General features: G+C 37.3%; 1 protein-coding gene across 1 annotated transcript in view; it reads left to right on the top strand.

The window, feature by feature from the left end:
- Positions 1-20,692, top strand: part of ROBO2 (roundabout guidance receptor 2) — a 434,310-nt gene that overhangs the window by 30,968 nt on the left and 382,650 nt on the right. Inside the window, exon 2 of the mRNA XM_070750263.1 lies at positions 9,137-9,463. Coding sequence (XP_070606364.1) covers positions 9,137-9,463 — 327 coding nt within the window. The remainder of the gene's footprint in view (positions 1-9,136; positions 9,464-20,692) is intronic.

The raw sequence follows: 20,692 nt of genomic DNA, 5'->3' as shown, positions 1-20,692 counted from the left end.
CTCATATGCAATATGTAAGAGGCATGTATTCCTAAAATATTTGAGCTTCTCCCCTCCAACACAAAGAATAATGAAATTGAAAGGATACGTTTAGACTATTAACACCATTCCCTGATCAATATAAGAAGCCAAAATAAAGCATCCCAAAGAGTCAACATCAGTAATGGGCTGCTACCAGAACGGTCAGGATTGCTGTCCTGGTAGCGGAAATGACAATGTGCAACCATCTGCGCATCCCTGATGTGCCCCGACACACCCCTACATGAGATTTGGCTTCTGCGCATGCGCAGCAAGCAAAGTATTACATGAGGATGCTCACATGTGTGAGATTTTGGAGATTTGTGGCCTCTTTTTGCTTCTGCACATGCACAGAAGCAAAGAAATCAGCAAAAATGCCCAAAATCTCACACGAAGACACTTGCATGTGTGAGATTTTAGTGGTTTTTGGCTTTTTTTGCTTCTGCACATGCGCGGAAACAAAAAAATCAGTGAAAATCACACACCAGGCATGCCCATGCTGGGCTTGCATGTGCTGGGCTTGCCTGCACCACACACACACACACAGTCATGCCCACCACCAGGAGTGGACTAGTAGCGCCACCGGCGGGCAGCCCCTCTCTGGTCAACATTATTGTTTATTATATCCTGCTATTTTATCCTCCTACAATTCCCCATTATTTATATGTTTCTTTATATTTTGGTCTTCTTTCCACTTTCCCATATGTGTTTTTTTTCTTTTAGATCATTACAAAAACATTTTATATATGCATAGCAACTGCTTTCCCTAGCCCCCATTTTTTCATCATTTAAACTATTCCATTGTGTATATAAAAATATACTAAAAGTCTGTTAGCTTTTTCCTGTATTAAATGGATAAAATAAATGATGCCATATGTAAACACACATGTATTTTAAATAATTTCTATAATTTTAATGTTTTTAACTAATGCCAGATTATTACAAATTAAACTGCTATTTAATACATTCCTTCATGAAACCATAATCAGATTTTTGAAGAATTAATTACTAAATATTTGTTTATTTTTGTAGTATTGTGATCACTATAGAAATTGTATTATTTTAGGACCTGAAATATTTTTTTCAAAAAATACAAATACAAGTAGAAGAGATGAGAAAATTATTACAGCTATACAACATGGATAAACACATTCAGACATAAAACAGTACTATGAGGTTTAGGTATTCAGCATAGTAATGGCACAAGGAAGAACTGTCCATATATCTATTTGTTTTGTCATGCAATGCCCTATAGTAGTGTGCTGCAGGAATGAGCTATATAACAATTTATGTCCGGGATGTGAAGGATCTTTAATTATTTTCTCAGCCTTCCTTCTGATCTAGAGATTATATCAGAGGTGGATAGAGGTCAGAGGTCAGATCAGTTCACTCAAACTGGTAGCAAACCACTGATGATGTAATGATGATGTCTTACAACCGGTTCAGTTGGTGCTAGTCCGTGGATGCCACCATCTTTTTTGTTTTTGAATATTTTTTCTGGGGAAAAAAATGTTTTGGGAAATTTTTTCTGCACATGTGCAAAAGCTGAGTTATCGGCACTGCGCATGCATCACCATCTCGTTTTCAGCTTTTTTTGGATTTTATTTTTCACCACTGCACATGCGCGCATATGCTTCGTGCAGCCACACAGTGCAGGAGGAAATGAACTGGCAGCGAGGTAAGTTGAAACTCATCCCTGCATTATACAGGTCCTCAATGGAAAGTAAGCTGGTTGCAATTGCTTTTTCTATTGTTCTAACTCTCTGTTGGAGCCTGTACCTAATCTGTTTAGTTGCTATACCAAACCAGACAGTTAATTAAGTACATTGTTTTGCTCAATTAAATGAAATTTGTTGCTGGGATATTTATTAAGAACTCCAATGAGACACAGAACTAATTCCTTCAATTTTTTTCCAGTTTTTTTTTTTTTACAAAAAAACGTTTTTCATAACTGCCAGTCTTGATAGACTGAATGAAATAGGAGGAAATATCAGTGCTTACACATACTGTCCAAATTGGCACTAAATATTGACAGAATTAGCAGTGCGCTCTCTACCATTAACAAAAGAGAATTCTATATTATCTTGATGCAAAAAGAGTGTTAGAAAACTGACAACTAGAGTTCAGCAATAACACATCATTATATTTATATGAATCGGGAAATGGAAGAAATTATAGAAAAAGAAGTCTGTGATATAGGAAAATCTGAATAGGTTCCAGAATAAATGTAGAAATACAGATTTTATCTAAGTCATGACTTCTGTGAATGTAGTACAAACAAAAGGAAGATTTTTCATATAGTTCATGATATCAGAGTCAATAACTAGTGAATATGGTGTTTTGAGATATACAGTACATTTTTCTAATTTAGGTAACATTTCCATTTGCTAATATAAAATATTGTTTAAAAACAAATGAATGACTTTTATCCTTTCCTATGAAATTGAACTGTCATTTACTCTATAATGGTATCATCATTTATTTATTCATGAAGTATGCAATTCCATTTACTGAGAAGCATGAAAATGTGTTAACTTTGCTAACAATGGTTTACTTATAATGCCACAGCTATAGCATTTACTATATGCTTATGTTTTATTATATGTAAAATCCTAAGAGGACATCATTACAATCATGCTGTATGTAAGAATCACATAGTTTAATTATATAAATATAAATACAAATTGTATTTTATAATTTATATTTTAAGCTGCTTTGGTTAAAAACATGCTTGCATAGTTGTATGCAGAAATGAGATCAATCCAACTTTTCTACATATATTGGTTACTAGTAGCTAGATACACATGCTCCGCTACCAAACTAGGTGATCGGGCTTGATACAATGACACTTATAGCTTGAAAATTTATGTAGAATGTGTAACTCCTTAGCATCAAAGCTTGTCAATATAAGCAAACTGGCAGTTGGAACAGAGTTCTTTTCAGACGGGGAGGGGGAGTAGAATGTCTAAACTCCCAGCCTACAGGCTGGATGAGTCATGTACTGGCTATATCCATGCCCAATTTAGTGAAGGGGTAGCGTGAGAGCATGTTAATATAAAGTAATTGACGGAATTCTTTTCAAGTGGGGAGGGGGAGTAGAACGTCTAACTCTTTAGCATCAGAGTGTGTTATTATAATACTGCATGGTCATAATCTGATGGTCATTTTGCAAAATCCTTTCTTAGCAAGCACCTAGAAACCAAGAGGAAGATACATGCCAAGTTTAAAGTTTGTAGACTTTACAGTTCTGGAGATCTTATGATGAGTGAGTGGTATTTGGCTTTTATATAGAGAGATTTGGAATCACTTGACTAATAGTATCCCTTAAATATTTATTCAGAAGTAAGTCATACTGATTTAACAGGATATTGAATAGGATTAGGAATTCAATATGTTATTAAATAGAAATATGATTTCCAGGGAAGTACAGTATATAGGTATAAGTTTCAGTTATGTGACTAAACAAACAAAGGAATCTAAAACATTAAAAAAGCATTCTAACAGAAAGGCAGGATATAATTAAATATCTTTATTTGTTGATGATTGAAATAAATTAATTGATATTGCATTATATTGAACAATGATAGTAATAACAAAGTAACACTTTCTTCTTGGAAGAATGGTTAACTTCAATTTTTTTAATGATATAACACACAACAAACAATAGCCAAATATAGTGCATATAATCTTGGTTGCCTATTTTTTTTAATATTGGAAGGAAAGAGATAGTAGTTTCACCCTGAAGGGAAACCATCTGCTGTCTTAGAACACAAGGTGAAAAAAAAGCCATTTCTTTAAAATTGTTTCATTTTAGTTCTCAAGTGGGAAGAAATAGTTGGTGTATGTAGAAAACTAACCATATTTTAATGTTTAATGGTGTGAAGAAGGAAAGGAAGTTTAATTTTTAAATAGCTTTTCAGTGATAAAGTTGTACATTGATAGATTAAAGTTTGAATTTAAATATATGTGTAAGAAAGTAATATAGCATGTTTCACATGCTAAAAATATGTAATTTTTCATCAGACATCATAATGTAAGCCTAAAAGTATTAGTGTGTGTATTTTTATATTGCTTTTTATTGCTCATCTATCCATGGCAGACAGCTGCTTTCTTTTACAATCCATTCCGTGACAATTGGACAATACATTTGGGGGTAAGTTGACATCTGTCCTAATGGTACCTGTTATGAAGTACCATTACCTGTTTAGGTGGGTGGAAAATCCAGATGAGGATTAAGTGATAATTATGAATACTGTATGTGAAAGCAAAATGATGGTGCAAACAGGCTACAATTTGGTTTTGTTGAAAGCGCAACCGAATCAAATTATTTTGTGCACATAAAAGCAGAGGGTTCCTAGGAAGTTAAACTTATGAAGTGTTGTTGTTGTTAGTTGCAAAGTTGTGTCTGAGCTATCGTGACCCCATGCATAACATTCCTCCAGGTCTTCATGTCCTCTACTATCACCCATAGTCCATTTAAGCTCGTGCTGACTGCTTCAGTGACTCGATACAGCCACCTCATTCTCTGTCATCTCCTTTTTTTGCCCTCAATCTTCCCCAGCATTAGGCTTTTCTCCACTGATTCCTTCTGGCCAAAGTATTTGAGTTTCATCCTCAGGCTCTGGCCTTCTAAAGAGCAGTTAGGGTTGACATCTGACTGATCGTCTTGCAGTCCAAGTCTTCTCCAGCACCATAATTCAAAGGCCTCAATTCTTTGGCACTCAGTCTTCATTGTGGTCCAGTTTTCACATCCATACATTGCAACTGGGAAAATCAAAGCCTTGATTATACACACTTTTGTCGGCAGGGTGATGTTTCTGCTTTTTAGTATGCTGTCTAGGTTTGCCATAGCTTTCCTCCCAAGGAGCAAGTGTCTTTTAATTTTTTAGCTGTAGTCCCCATCTGCGGTGATCTCGGAGCCCACGAAAATAAAATCTGTCATTACCTCCATTTCTTCCCCATATATTTGTCAGGAATTGAGAGGGCCAGATGCCATGATCTTAGTTTTCTTAATGTTGAGGTTCAAGCCAACTTTTGCACACTCCTTCTTCACCCACATCAAGAGATTCTTTAGTTCCTCTTCATTTTACATCACTTCATGCCATTGGAGTGGTATAATCTGCATATCTGAGCTTGTTGATATTTCTCCTGGCAATCTTAATTCCAATTTGTGATTCATCCAGCCCTACCTTTCTTATAATGTGCTCTGCATATAAGTAAAGTAGGCAGGGTGACAATATACAACCTTGCGGAATTCCTTTTCCAATTTTGAACCAATCAGTGTTTTCCTGTCCAGTTCTCACTTTGCTTCTTGATCCACATATAGGTTTCTCAAGAGACAAATAAGATGGTTTAGTACTCCCATCTCTTTAAGAAGTTGCCACAATGTGTTGTGAGCCACACAGCCAGAGGCTTTAGCACAGTCAATGAAGCAGAAGTAGATGTTTTCTGGAATTCCCTAGCTTTTTCCATGATCCAGCTTATGTTGACAATTTGATCTCTAGTTCTACTGCCTCTTCGAAGTCCTATCTGTACTTCTGTAGAACACAGCCAGTCCCTCAAGTAACTAAATCCTGTACCAGGTAGAGCTTTAATAAACAGTAACTTGAATTGTACTGTGAAGCACATTAGTAACTAGTGCAGCTTACAAAATAGAGGTGACATGGGGCAAACTAAGACAAGCCATGTTAAGTTTATACAAAATGTTTAAACATTTCAATTTTAATTTCATTTTCTTTTTTCCAGTAAAAAAGTTTTTTTTAAACTTTTATTTATTTGTAAAATACCTTATGCAGCAAATATGTGATTTTTTTTTAAAAAAAAATCCACGCAACTGTGGTAAGGCTTATAATTTATAAGGCTTTCAATTATGTATGTGGATGGACCATTTATAACAAAATGCTTATCCAAATTTAAATACACTCTAATAAATTATATTATTCCTGAGTCAGCTAATAACTGACTCGGGAATAACAAGGCAATATTTAAAATATTAATTGAAAATGTGCTTTTTGCTATAACTTTCATATATCTATGTTGTATTACCCTGACATCCTTTTATATATTTCTAAATTGACATTGCATTATAAGATAGCAATATGTATTTTTGACTTTAGCTTGTGAGGGAAGGAATCCCTATTTTGAAATTATCCAAAACAACTACATTAATGTGTTTATCTCTCTTCAAAGAACGGTGTTCAATCTAGGAATTGTATATTTTCCCTCTTTATATAAATATAATCTAGCAAACACACTGCTGATCTCAACTCTGAATGACAGTTGGACACACTCAAAACATGTTTACACACACATTGGTTTTCAGGTAATAATATTACACAATGATACCTTGCTACTCAACTGTTTTGAAAGTAATCCAATTTGGTACTCAACACATTTTGATGTGAAAATGTTGTCCCAGTACTCATCGTTTATTTGGTACTCAACACACAAGCTAAATCTGCCTTGACAGCTGCCTTGTGACTCACTACATTATTCTTTATAGAAAAAAAAATGATACTAATTGTTTTTGGTACACATGACACTTCCCAGAGCCAATTAATGATGAGTACTGAGGTACTGTGCCATTGAGACTCCTACGAAATTGCTTCAATACAAATAAATAATTTTAACAGTAGCAAGGCATGTATATCCAAGGTAGGGTTGGGGTATTAAGGTTAGGGTTAGGATTAGGATACTATTGGTATCCAATATATTTTTTTAAAAAATCTAAAATGTTTTAAAACCAATTAATTATTTCTAATAAAGTAGACCTATTTCTATACAAGGATCTGCTTTATGATTATCATATTTTTTGGTGTATAGAACGCACCGGTGTATAAGGCACACCTAGATTTTAGAGGAGGAAAACAAGGAAAAAAGTATTCTGAACCAAATGGTGTAGTATTAAATAGTAATAAAAGAAAAAGATACATTTGTCAAGAATCATGTGGTACAACACTTAATGATTGTCATAGGATCAAATAAGCAATGAAGAAACAATCAATATTAATAAAAATCTTAGGATACAAACAACAAGTTACAGTCATACAATCCTAAGTGGGAAGAAAGGATGATAGAAAAGATGAGAAAAAAACTAGTAGAAATAGAAATGCAGACTTAGTAAAATGTTTGACGGTGTTGAAGGAATTATTTGTTTAGTAGAGTGATGCCGTTTGGGAAAAAACTGTTCTTGTGTCTAGTTGTCTTGGTGTGCAGTGTAATAGTAACCCCTCCAGCCACAAGATGGTGGATTTGTGACTCCCGGTGTTTTCTGTGGGAAATGTCTCCTTTCCTTCTTTCCTTCTCTCCCTTCCTCCTTCCTTCCTTCCTCTCTTTCCCTCCCTCTCTCTTTCCCTTTTCTTTCTTTTTCTCAACTTCTCTCTCTCTTTCCTTCTCTCTCATTCTCTCCCTCCAGATATCTCTCATTTATGTGTACCTCTCCTCCTCTCTCTCCCTTTTTGCTCTCATTTGTTTTTCTCCCCCCTTTTTGGTCTCATTTCTCTCACTTTCATTTGTTTTTCTCTCTCTTTCCTCTTCCTCTCCCTTTTTCTTTCTCTCCCCTTCTCTCTCTCATTTGTTTCTCTCTTTTCCTCTCATTCTCTCTCTCAATCTTTCTCTCATTTCTCACTTCCTCCTCTCTCATTTGTTTGTTCTTCCTCTCCCTCGTTCTTTCCCTCCATCAGTTTCTCATTTTTCTCTTTCAGCTAGCAGCCTACCCCACTTCTTCTGAGCTTATCCTCCGATTTCATACAGAACTGCACCACTTCTGGGTTTTACAGCTGTGCGAACAGGATCGCCTCTTCTCCTGCGATCTGCCCTGCAATGTCTCTCTGGCCAGGCTCCCCCCCCCAAAATACACCAAGGGGACACCTTGCCCAGTTCTCCGCAGCTGAGGAATGTTGTTCAGCCCTGGGGATGCCCCTACAGGCAGGAGATTGGAGTGGGGGCTGATTGAGCCAAGCCGCCAACAAGCCCTGGCCGGGGAAGTCCCAAGGGGTGCGCGGCGCATGCGTGGGCAGAGAATGGGATAGAGACTGGCGAAAGGGTAGCAGCAGTGGTGGCAGAAGTGCAGCCCCAGGCTCGATGCTCACATTCCAGGTGGCTGCCAGGGCCTCCGGGTGGCAGGAATGAGGAGGGCATGCCACTGAGTTAGCTGGTCCCGGTGGAGATTGGCAGTGGCAGGGGGGCTGGGGTGTGGGTGTGATATTCTCAGTGCTGCTTCTCCTTGAAGGGAAGCCACTGCCAGTCTCTACTGGGACCAGCTAACTCAGGGGCATGCCCCCCTCGTTCCTGCCACCCAGAGGCCCCAGCAGCCGCCTGGAGTGTGATGCTTTGATGCTGGGTATGGAGTCGAGCCTCTGGGAACTGCTCGCGAGGAGGATCCATCCCCTTGACGCATCCAGCCGGTGGAGGAAGCCCGTGGTGCAGTGCTGATCATCCCGTGGGAAGGGGCTCGGCTCCATCAGCACACACTCCAATCTCCTGCCTTCGGGGATATCCCCCAGGCTGAGCTGCCGCCCTCCTGCCAAGAGCTGCCCGGCGGCCTCGGCAACATTCAGTGTATAAGACACACCCAGTTTTTGACGCATTTTTTTGAATTAAAAAGGTGCGTCTTATACACTGAAAAATACGGTAGTCTTTTAAGAGAGGAAGAATATATTTGTTTATATGTCTTTGTTTATATGACTCTAAATATATTTTTCACATACTATCTTCATCTTTATTAAAAGAGCAATTATTTCTAGTCTCCCAAATGTCTGTTGAATTCATTCTACAACTTTTCACTTCCATAGGAAATGAATAGTCCCACAAATGTACTAATTTAAATTAGTAATGGGTCAAAAATGATCTAATTTTCAGTGTGAAAGTGAATTTTATTTATATAGGCCAACCTTGAATGCATTGCATTGAAGAATGTGCATATGATTTTATAAATACAGTATCTATGAGGAAGATACAGTACTATAATGTTCAAATGTGTGTTGTATGAATTTATTCAGAATTAATCTTTGGTGAATTCTGTGGAACATGCTTACATACGAAGTGTCTATGGCTATTTCATTTATGAAAATTATGAGTTTTAAAAACGACTTACTGATTATTTTTTCTTTGTCATTAGGATCTCGTCTTCGCCAGGAAGACTTTCCTCCACGAATAGTAGAACATCCATCTGATGTTATTGTTTCTAAAGGAGAGCCTACAACTTTGAACTGCAAGGCTGAAGGAAGACCAACTCCAATTATTGAATGGTACAAAGATGGAGAGCGTGTGGAAACTGACAAAGATGACCCCCGTTCACATCGCATGTTACTTCCTAGTGGATCTTTATTTTTCCTAAGAATTGTACATGGACGCAGGAGTAAACCAGATGAAGGAAGTTATGTTTGTGTTGCCAGGAACTATCTGGGAGAAGCTGTAAGTCGTAATGCATCTCTGGAAGTAGCATGTAAGTAATTCTAAACAACATCCAGATATTATGAACTATTTTGCAGTTATTGAATCATAGTGGAGAAATGTATACTTTCCACTATTAATTCCTAACTTTATTAATGTTATCCATAAAGTTTATGGGATCATTAAAGGAAAGTATGCTTATTGTTTAGTTCATTGATATAAGTTTGTTAATGCTGTAATCATGCATAATTATTTATGCTAAGATACCAGTTAGTATTTTATTCTATTTTGTTGGATGGAATTATTACTGTCTTAGCAAATGTTTTTTATACTTTTAATGTCATTTTAACTATTCAAATAAATTACAAACTGTTCATAACTACAAATTATTTGTATTAATAAATCAAATATCCTTATGATAATCTTACTTTCTTTTGCAAGTGTATTTAATGTCCATTTATAGTTAGCTTCATTTGTGGAAATGAAGTAATGCCATATTCAAGATACAGTTTACAGATATAGCATTTGCTTCCTTAACAGTGTGCTATGAATATTTTGTTATCTTAACAGGACTAGATCTCTTTTTATGCAAACTTAAATTGCTAAATAGAAGTGAAATGATCATAAAAATATATTGCAAAAAGATACAGAGGCAGAATTTGAATTCTGTGTATCAGGTCTCTGCTTTGAAAGACTAGAGACAAGTCTGGCTGACATTGCTTCTGATCTAGGCAGAATTGGTTGTAGCACCAGAGATAGCAGCTGTAGCCCCAGCTGTTAAATTTGAGATAGCAGGTTGATCTATTGACCACTGCAAGAGCGGCTCTGGTCTAAATGAAAATTCATGAAAAATTGATGAAGTCCTGAGATTATTTTTTTCCTTTCCTTTTTCAGTACTATGTTACTCTAGTGAAAAAAGATTAAATGAGGTGTTGAATGTTTTAGCTGCAAGGAGGTTGTAGTTCAGAGGTCAGAAGTCACAAAGAAACTGATCATTTTCACTGTACCCTTTGGTTTAAATAAACCAGATCATTTATTAACTGGCTATGTATGTATGTATGTATGTATGTATGTATGTATGTATGTATGTATGTATACATGTATGTATTTTTCTGTGTGTATATATGTGTGTACATTTATAGGTATGGTATGTGTGTGTGTGTGCATGTTTCCAATTTATTAACCTTTTCAGAAATGGAAATGGATGTTGACAAAAATAATGATTGTACAGTATTTTAATTATTAACTTAGAAAAGAAAAGCAAGATTGAAATCTGAAATTGAGAGTAATACTTTGGTTAACATATTCCAAAATGTTTTTGTATTATTTGTGGTCATATTATTTGTGCATTATTTGAAATAATAACATTTGAATTATTTCTTTAAAACGTAAAGTGTGTTTAACATTTTTATTTGTAAGAATTATTTGAGAATTTAGCAATAACTCGAAAATATAAACCAGGTATTTCAACTCAGTATTTCTAACTTTGATTCACATCCACCTAGTTTATAATAAGGATTAGATTTTAAGAGTTATCGAAATAATACAGATTGTATCTAACCAATTTCAATGCAAATTGATTACTTGATTACATGCTCATAAAATTATAGGATCATTTTATAATAACATTTATTTAGCAATTAAAGAACTATTATTTTCCTAAAAGTACATTTTTTCTGAAATTTGGAATATAAACAATTTTATATCTGATTTTTTTTTAAAAAGAAACAAATATTGTAAACAGTCCAGGTCCAAAGAATTACATGGTGTTGCAACACCATTGCAAAGTAGAATAACTAGCTATATTAAGAATGATGAACTTTTGCCCTTACATACAGTCTTCAACTTAACTACCACAATTGGGACCAAAATGCAACCATAAAGCAAGAAATCTTGTGATGACATTGCTTAGAGACCACAATCTTAGTAATGCTAATTGCCATCATTAAGTAAATTTAACAGTCAAGCTCCCTAATGCATGCCATTGTGAAGTTGGTCCCTCCCACCCTAATCTTCAAGAAGGTAAAAGATTGACTTCAAATCCTGCTACTTTATGTCACCCTATCTATCCTATTACTTTCCCTATACCTTATCTTTGTGTCATACTTCTGGGCCTTAAGAAACTGGTTTTGGTTGATATAATTTCCTGAACATTCCTAACCAAAATAATGGCTATTTTAAGACTTGAGAACTCTTAGGACTAGCCCTGAGTCCTCGAAGTGGGGCGGCATAAAAGTCCAATAAATAAATAATAAATAAATAAATTATGTTCACAATCCTACATGCTTTGGAGCATCTTTTTACCTTACACTGCATAACTCAGAAAAGTTCTGTTGGTTCTGTGTTCAGTCACTTTAATTTTTATTCGCCATATTAAGTCTGTTAAGTATTCATCACTAATAAAGCATAGGTTTCACTCAGGTTCACCATTACAGTGTGAAAATACTCGAACATGATTGGCCAAACAGTCTGATAGCTCCCTATAAAAGGGCAAGCTGTCAGACAGGAGTTTGCCTGGGTTACTGATCTGTCAGACAATAAAGGACTACTATTAGCAAGTTCCCATTTGTCTCTTCCATTACCAATTTAAGAGCGTATATGAGATGCTAACAGCAAAGAAGAAAAATATTTAAAGCTAGAAAATGTGATTTTATTGGACAAAATGCTAAAATATTTATGAAAGTCATAATTAGCAATAATTCCACTTCATTTAATAGTGATATGTGTTTATTCTTTTATTTCATCCTAAATATTAATAACTATTAGGCATTTTTTCCAACTTCAAATACTATAAAATAATTATGTTACTTAGTTAATCTCTGCAAACTCTAATGACATCATTTAATCAAGATTGTCAGTAACTGGTTCTTTTGATTACTTCTAAGTTCATGGTTGTGTCATCAGTATTATAGTCTTCTGTCAGCCTTTTTTTCAGTTGCCTTTCAGTTTTCCAACTGTCAGGATGTGTAGTATTTTTTGTCTTCACATTTTTGCATCTAAAATATTTAAACATTTGTTTCATTCTAGTGCTTCCAGATGGTATTTTGCTTTTACTTCATCTGATATCTAATGATTTGTGTCTGAAGGTATTCTCCACCATTTATTCTAGTACCGTAATTTGAAACAATTAATTTTTCTTTATTCAATCATTCTGCTGAATCAGCTTTGGCAACTCGGAAAACTATGGCCTTGACAATTTATTTATTTATATTGTCAAGTACGTATTGGTAGTATACAAAAATATAACACATTATCCGCAACATACAAAGAAAATTACTATAAAATATTCTGTAGGTGGTATCTCTCACCTTCCAGAATTGCGAAAATATACCCAAATGCAAACGCAAATTGTTGGAAATGCAAAAAAGAAATAGGCACATTTTACCACACGTGGTGGACTTGCCACAAAGTAAAAACATTTTGGAGAACTATACAAAAGTGGCTGGTAGAAATTACTCAAGTAGAAATAGAATTTACTCCGAAAGCCTTTTTACTAGGAATTTGGGACAAGAAGTACCCTAAACAAACTCTTCATATAATGACACATGTAATCACGGCCACGAGAATAACATACGCCCAAAGTTGGAAAAGTCAAGACACTCCATCAGAAAAACAAATAATTGAAAAAAAATTTAGCTGTGCGGAGATGGATGAGATGTCAAGAGATATTAAAGGTATACAAACAGATGAAGTAGACAAACCATGGGATAAATGGCACTGCTGGATCCAGAAAAGAATAAGGGAGATAAAACTATAAGAATAAGAGACATAAAACTACCCAGACGACTTCAGACAAATGATATAAATCATAACGTTTAATAAGATAAAGGGACTTTATTTCCACTCTTTTCTTCTTATTTCTTCTCTTTTCAATGACGTAATTAATCAGAAATGGAATTGTTATATAAGGAGATAGAAACGGGTTATGATCTACAATGTATAATGAGATAATTCTTCTTTTTATTGTACAGTGGTACCTCAAGATACGAACCCCTCGTCTTACGAACAACTCGTGATACGAACCCGGGGTTCAGAAAAATTTTGCCTCTTCTTACGAACTTTTTTTGAGTTACGAACCGGCGTTCGGAGACTGCTGGGAAGCCACGCGGCTGTTTTAAAAGGTGACAGCTGGGCAGCGGGGCTTCCCAGAAGCCTCCCGAACGCCGGTTCGTAACTCGAAAAAAGTTCGTAAGAAGAGGCAAAATTTTTCTGAACCCCGGGTTCGGTTCGGGAGGTTGCTGGGAAGCCCCCCAGCGCGGCTGTCACCTTTTAAAACAGCCGCGCGGCTTCCCAGCTGTCTCCGAACGCAGAAGTTTGGGTTTGGCGTTCGGCTTCGGGAGACAGCTGGGAAGCCGCGCGGCTGTTTTAAAAGGTGACAGCCGTGCTGGGGGGCTTCCCAGCACCCCCCCGAACCCTGAACTTTTGCCGAACTTCCGGGTTTGGGGTTCGGGGGGGTGCTGGGAAGCACCCCAGTGCGGCTGTCACCTTTTAAAACAGCCGCGTGGCTTCCCAGCTGTCTACGAACGCCGAACGCGGAATTTTGGGTTTGGCGTTGGCTTCAGGAGACAGCTGGGAAGCCGCGCGGCTGTTTTAAAAGGTGACAGCCGCGCTGGGGGGCTTCCCAGCACCCCCCAAACCCCGAACTTTTGCTGAACTTCCGGGTTCGGGGGGGTGCTGGGAAGCCCCCCAGCGCGGCTGTCACCTTTTAAAACAGCCGCGCGGCTTCCCAGCTGTCTCCGAAGGCCGAACGCGGAAGTTCGGGTATGGCGTTCGGCTTCTGGAAGCTGCTGGGAAGTCGCGCGGCTGTTTTAAAAGGTGACAGCCGGCCTGGGGGGATTCCCAGCAACCTCCCGAACCCCGAACCTTTGCTGAACTTCCGGGTTCAGGGTTCAGGAGGTTGCTGGGAAGCCCCCCCAGGCCGGCTGTCACCTTTTAAAACAGCCGCGCGGCTTCCCAGCAGTTGCCGAACGCTGTTTTTTTGCGGGGGGTTTTTTGGTTGCACGGATTAATTGACTTTACATTGTTTCCTATGGGAAACAATGTTTCGTCTTACGAACCTTTCGTCTTACGAACCTCCTCCTTGCACCAATTAAGTTCGTATCATGAGGTATTACTGTATTTGAAAACATAAACTTAAAAAAAAATATATATATAACATGATACTAGTAAGAGAGAAACATTAGGAAAGGGGACAGAAGGCGCACTGGTGCACTTATGCATGCCCCTTACTGACCTCTTAGGATTCAGGAGAGGTCAACAGTGGATAGTCTAACGGTAAGGTTTTGGGGGTTAGGTGATGATACTGCAGAGTGGTAGTGACTGCCATTCATCAACTACTTGGTTAATAAAGTCGTATTTCCTGCAGTTGAGTTTGGAGCGGTTTACTTAAAGTTTGTATCTGTTGTGGGCTCATGTGTTGTTATGGTTGAAGCTGAAGTAGTCATTAGCAGGAAGGACATTGTAGCAGATGATTTTATGGGCTATGCTTAGATCGTGTTTAAGGCGACGTAGTTCTAAACTTTCTAAACATAAGATTGTATATCTAGTTGCATAGGGTATTCTGTTGCGAATGGAGGAATGGAGGGCTCTTCTAGTAAAGTATCTCTGGACATTTTCTACAGTGCTTATGTCCGAAATGCGGTGTGGGTTCCAGATAGATGAGCTGTATTCAAGGAATGGTCTGGTGAAAGTTTTGTAGTGGTTAGTAGTGTGAGATTACTAGAGCAGAAGCTGCATAGGATTAGATTAACAACTCTTGAAACCTTTTTGGTGATGTTGTTGCAGCTTGTATCTGGTGTTCTGATTCTTTTTGCCAATGTGTAGGACAGAGATTTGGCGTTGCCAGGTGTTTGACCATTGAGACACAAAGTCAAGGTGTGTTATTGGTGGCACTGAAAAATTTTACATCGTCAGTGAAAAGTATACAGTTGCTTGTAATGTGATCGCAAAGGTCATTTATATAAAGAATGTTGGTCCAAGTATGCTGCTTTGGGGTATGCCGCTGTTAACCGGAACAGGATTAGATCTGGTACTCTCTATTTTGACAACTTGTTGCCTGTTTCATAGGAATGCAGTTATCCAGCCATGGAGGGATCCTGAGATGCCGTAGGATGTACAGTGTACACTTATGGCAGTGTAATATCTCTGTACTTTAAAGATTTGTCTAATTCTGTTGTATTTGTCTTTCCAAATAGCACGATTTCTTTATTTCATCTCTATGGTCACTATCCCTGTGAGTTTTCAAGTTGACACCATAAACCTCTATTAAATCTACTTCCTTTCTATTCATGGTGTTAACATTGCCTATTGACATAATCTTATACTGTATTTGTTTTTAAAAATGCAAATATTTTGCACTCCCACTTTCAATAAGAAATTTCTTCCTTGCTTCCATGTTTCAGAGTGATTTTATTAGTATATCCAAGTTTTTGTTCCACAGTATTAAATTTCTATTTCTGATAGAAAATATTATACAGTACATTATACTTCTACATATAAGCCAAAGAAGCAAGTCAATAGTATGAATCTTTGGAACATTCTTTTTTCTCTTTTGATCTATTGTGTTGATAAATATTCTGTTTGTTTCTTCGTGGTCACCATAAAGTTCTTCATTAGGCAAATGAGTTGATCTGCTGCTCATGCTATTAAGACCTATCCTCAGTTCATTGTAGTGTATATAGAAACATTTGTATAATCAATGAAACACTACTTGCGTATTATTATGTTAGTATGTAAGAGAAGTACAGCTGTTTGATAATCTGAATATTATTTATGTCTGCCTTTTCTTTGAGAGATAGCGGAATATAAATTTATCCCATCCCCCTTGGCTGTTGCAATCTGCCTGGTTTCAAAGCACATGTACAATCTTATCTGAGGCGGTGTTTATTTATTTTCCGTACCGCTTTGCAAATGTGAGCTTTTGCCTTCTTGCATGTGCACGGCCTTCCGCATATGTGCTTTGCTCGTGTGTGTGGCGTGCACACATGCGCGTGACTTCAAAACATGCTTAAATAGGAACTTGTGATTTAAGGTTTTGGTGACTAAATATAATAGTCATTCTACCCATTGTCTATCCATTGCAGGATGAAGACCTCTTCCTAATGCTTTCAAATTATTATGGTTCTGAACTTTCTTTTGCCAATTGGGCCTGCAATATTTGCTGATGTCATAAATCCATCTTGTTTTAGGTCTCTTTGTGGAGTTCATTCTATGCCTTAGTCCTCCTGCTATCAATTCTTCTTGCTTTGTGATCAGCACATTCCCCATCCTGAGGCAGAGCCAGCATTCAGGTGGGTTGTCCTTATCTAATTAGATGAAGGACTGAGTCAGTCTTTTTTTTGCACTTGGACAGATCAGCACTGCCCCTAGCCAGATTTGACTCAGTCCTTCAATTGGGAGGATGTGTGGCAATGACTCCCACCCAGGAGACCAGCAAATCTACCAAACTATTATCAATTGGCTTACCCACAAAAAGTTCCAAAAACCCCCAACAGGTGGCTCTGTTCCTCCATCTCAGCTCCACATCTTGGTCCACACCCTCTCCAGGGAACTGACTCTGGATCATCTCCAGTGACTATGGCTCTCTTACGACAGCATGGCTTCCCCATAAATATAGCAAAAGTCCTCTGTCACCTTCCACCTCCATTCTCCACCTGGGTACCTTGATTGATTACATCATTGTAGAGTCTTCCTCGCCCCAGAATGAGAAGCCAGCATCAGGGACTTAGCTCTTCAGATCAAACCCTTCCCTGAACCCTCCGGAGTGCAAAAAACAGCACAACAGCAAACCGGAAGTGTGTTTTTCCAAACTTCCAGTTTGTCCATTGGATAATTGTTGTTGTTTTTTTTGGCCTCTGGGGCTTCAGGGAAGCTTCCCTCAAGCCTCTGGAGGGCAAAACGCCCTTCCCCAAGGGTGAAAATAAGCTGGCCAGCACCTGCATGCGCGCTGGAGCTGACACAGGGCAAAATCTCGCATACTCTCCGATATGGCTATGCGTGCCACCTGTGGCACGTGTGCCATAGGTTCGCCATCACACGGTTAACCCATAGGGGAATATGTTAAAATAAAGCAATCAAAATAAAGGAAGATATATTAACAGAGGTAATGAGAGTTGTCAATTTTCAAAGCCTGTTTATCAATAATAGTATGATGGTTCATATATGATAGTATGATAGAAAACAGGAAACTATGAGCTTTACTGGCATTTTAGACTTGAAAGCTGACACTAGAACTCTTAGGTGACTTTGGACGCGTCACTCTTTTTCAGCCCAGTCCACTTCATGGGCTGGTTGTTGTGTAGAAAACTGGAGAAGGAGTGTTATATATATTTATCCCCTTGGATTATAATAATATCATGGTAATAAATGTGGAATTAAATATTAAATAGTAATTATTTTTATTAATTAAAGAATTAAATTAAAAAGTTAAAGTTGTTAAGACAATTACCCAATATAGAACACACACAAAAAATGTTGCTGCAATGGCTAAGCATTTTTTGTGAATCTTTATTGGCAAAATTGCTACTGACATTCCTGATTTGTTGTTAGGATTCTGATTTAGTTTATTCTTTCTTTTTATTCATTGCACTCAGGTTATTAAACCATTGGATTTTAAAAGAAACAGTCAATGAAAATAAAGAATTCTGAAGTGAGGAATCCCCTTAATCATAACCTCAGGATTGTTACTGTCATTTTCTCTTTGACCATCTATCCACACTAGGACCAGAATAAAAATATTTCTCTATTTGTAATCTTAAATCAAGGCCTAAAATAAGAAGTTAGTTTATATATATCTATTTACCGTATAACATGCAGCTCCCCGACAAAAGAGGGTAGAAATGTTTGTGCATCTTATACACCGAATCCAGCCATTTTTTGCTGTCCTGAAGCCCCGCCCACCACCTGCAGAGAGCTCTTGGGTGCTGGGGAATGGCAAAAATGCCATGTTTTGTGAAAAACAGGTCATTTTTCACCCATTGTTTTTGCAAAAATAGGGTGGGGAGGAGGGCTGGAGAGCCTGCTGACAGCTCTTGAGGACTGGGGGAAGGCAAAAATGTCCCCATTTTTGTGAAAAACAGGACATTTTTCGCAAAAACAACGGCACTTTGCCTTTTCCCAGTCCTTAGGAGCTGTCTAGAGGCTCTCCAGACCCCTCACCACCTCATTTTTGTGAAAAAACTGGCAAAAACTGGCCCATTTTTTGAAAAAATGGGGCTCTAATTATCCCATCTAATTATCCCATCTAACATGATTGGAGGAGGAATTATCCCATCTAGCATGACTGGGAATTGAAGTCCACTAGTCTTGAAGCTGCCAAGTTTGAAGACCCCTGGGTTAGCGTTGCAACGGTCTTCAAACTTGGCAAGTTTAAAATTTGTGGACGTCATCTCCCATTCCTGAGCTAGCATGACCAGAGGAGGTATTCTGGGAGGTCCATAAGTCTTAAAGCTGTCAAGTTTGAAGTTTGTTAAAAGTGTACATGGTTGTAAAAAGTATTCTGCTACACTGATATTTTATTAAATAATATATTACTACACCATTTGGTTCAGAATACTTTTTTCCTTGTTTTCCGCCTCTAAAATATAGGTACATCTTATACTCCAGTGCATTTTATACTTTGAAAAATACGGTACATATTTATTCCATGTAACTGATGGAAAGAATTGTCTTCCATATTCTGGTGCATATTTCAGAAATGAAGTTAATAGTACAGTATTGCTACCTGACAGAAATTAATGAAATTCACTATCAGGGTTGTGAGTGGCAGTGTTGAATGACTCATTGAGATGGTCTAAGAATAATTTCAAAATATATACAAAATACTACAGAAATAAAAAGAATCATAATAAAAGAGAACAAGGATAAATATCGCAAAGGGCCTGGAGTATAATAATCCTGATAGCTAAGATATTTTTGACAAATTTTAGGCCGTGCATTCTCCATCTTGTACCTGTGAATTTGATTTTGGTTTCCAGCATGAATTAGATGGGGTGGGTGAGGGCTTGTAATTAGAAAGCATATATCAGCTTTTTTTTTTTTGACACAAAACACATCTTTGATCAGAGACACAATAGGTTACCTTCCCTTACCTGCAAGATAACTGTGAGAAAACATTACAGATTTTATAGAATTTGAGATGTGATGAGGTAAAACCATGAGTGGAATGGAAATTGTTTTACTTGTTTTACTCATGGGTTAAATATGTCACAAAGACGGTATTCTGGGACTGTAGAGAAAGGCAGTCCCCCCAAATGGGGGGCTGTAAAGAAAGTTAGGCACTATCAGGGCATGTTTATGCTATGTTAACTAGCAGAAACAAAGCTTTAATTGTGGTCTTTAAATTTTGCTGATTGATAGTTTTGTTTACATCTCTCTTGCTATGTGTCGATGACATAAAAAATAGGATGAATGAACATTGTCAACTTTTTTTTTTCATCAGCTAGCTTAGAGTTCTCAGTTGAGATGACCTCTGAAGTGAGTGGTGTGGTGAGTGATGTAGTTAATGAGATCAAATGACTTTATGACCTCAACCCCTTGTGGCCTTAGCTCTCCTCATCCATCTTCTTAGACCAACTGATTGTGAGGCATCTGTAGAAGCAGGATTAAACAAGTGGGAACAACAAGTTCAAGAGCATCTATTCCTAAGGACAGTATTAAAAAGTGACATACTAGTAATCTTGGAATTGTAATGTTGAAGGTATAGTGTTTTACATAAATATTTATTGTTATCAAAATGTTTCAGCAGTTTATAGTTTGTTGCTTCATAAGCGGTGGGATTTGATTTAGCCCTAGTGGGAAAGTATCACAATGGAGGTAGTTGATCAAGTAACAATAGATCCCATCTTCCCCCACAACCTGCCCTTGCCCCCTCCCCATTTATAATTGGATTTTAGTTCTTGGCATTAATTTATTGGGGGGGGCATATGTGTGATTGTAAGCTGTCCAGTGTTACCCTGTAGTAAAAGGGGTGACCAATAAATTTTGTAAATAAATAATAAATAAATTCATTTTATTCATGTAGCTAGTGTCATAGTCCATTTTATAGCAGATAATGCATTTTTCAAACCAAGAGAATCTTTTGTAGGAATTTACAGCTCAATATCAGTGTAAAATGTTATTTGTTGTAGATTTATTTTGAAGAAAAAATGGTAATATGAAATACAATGCATTGAATCAACTACAACCTGTTTTTATTACAATGCAATAACAGGGAAAGGAAAAGGGGAAAGGGGAAAGGGGAAAGGAAGGGAAAGAAGGAAAAGATGTTATGCTAATATTACTG

This window comes from Erythrolamprus reginae, chromosome 4 (genome assembly GCF_031021105.1).
Source record: "Erythrolamprus reginae isolate rEryReg1 chromosome 4, rEryReg1.hap1, whole genome shotgun sequence".
NCBI classification, from domain to species: Eukaryota; Metazoa; Chordata; class Lepidosauria; order Squamata; family Dipsadidae; genus Erythrolamprus; species Erythrolamprus reginae.
This window is presented reverse-complemented; position numbering and strand designations above follow the sequence as displayed.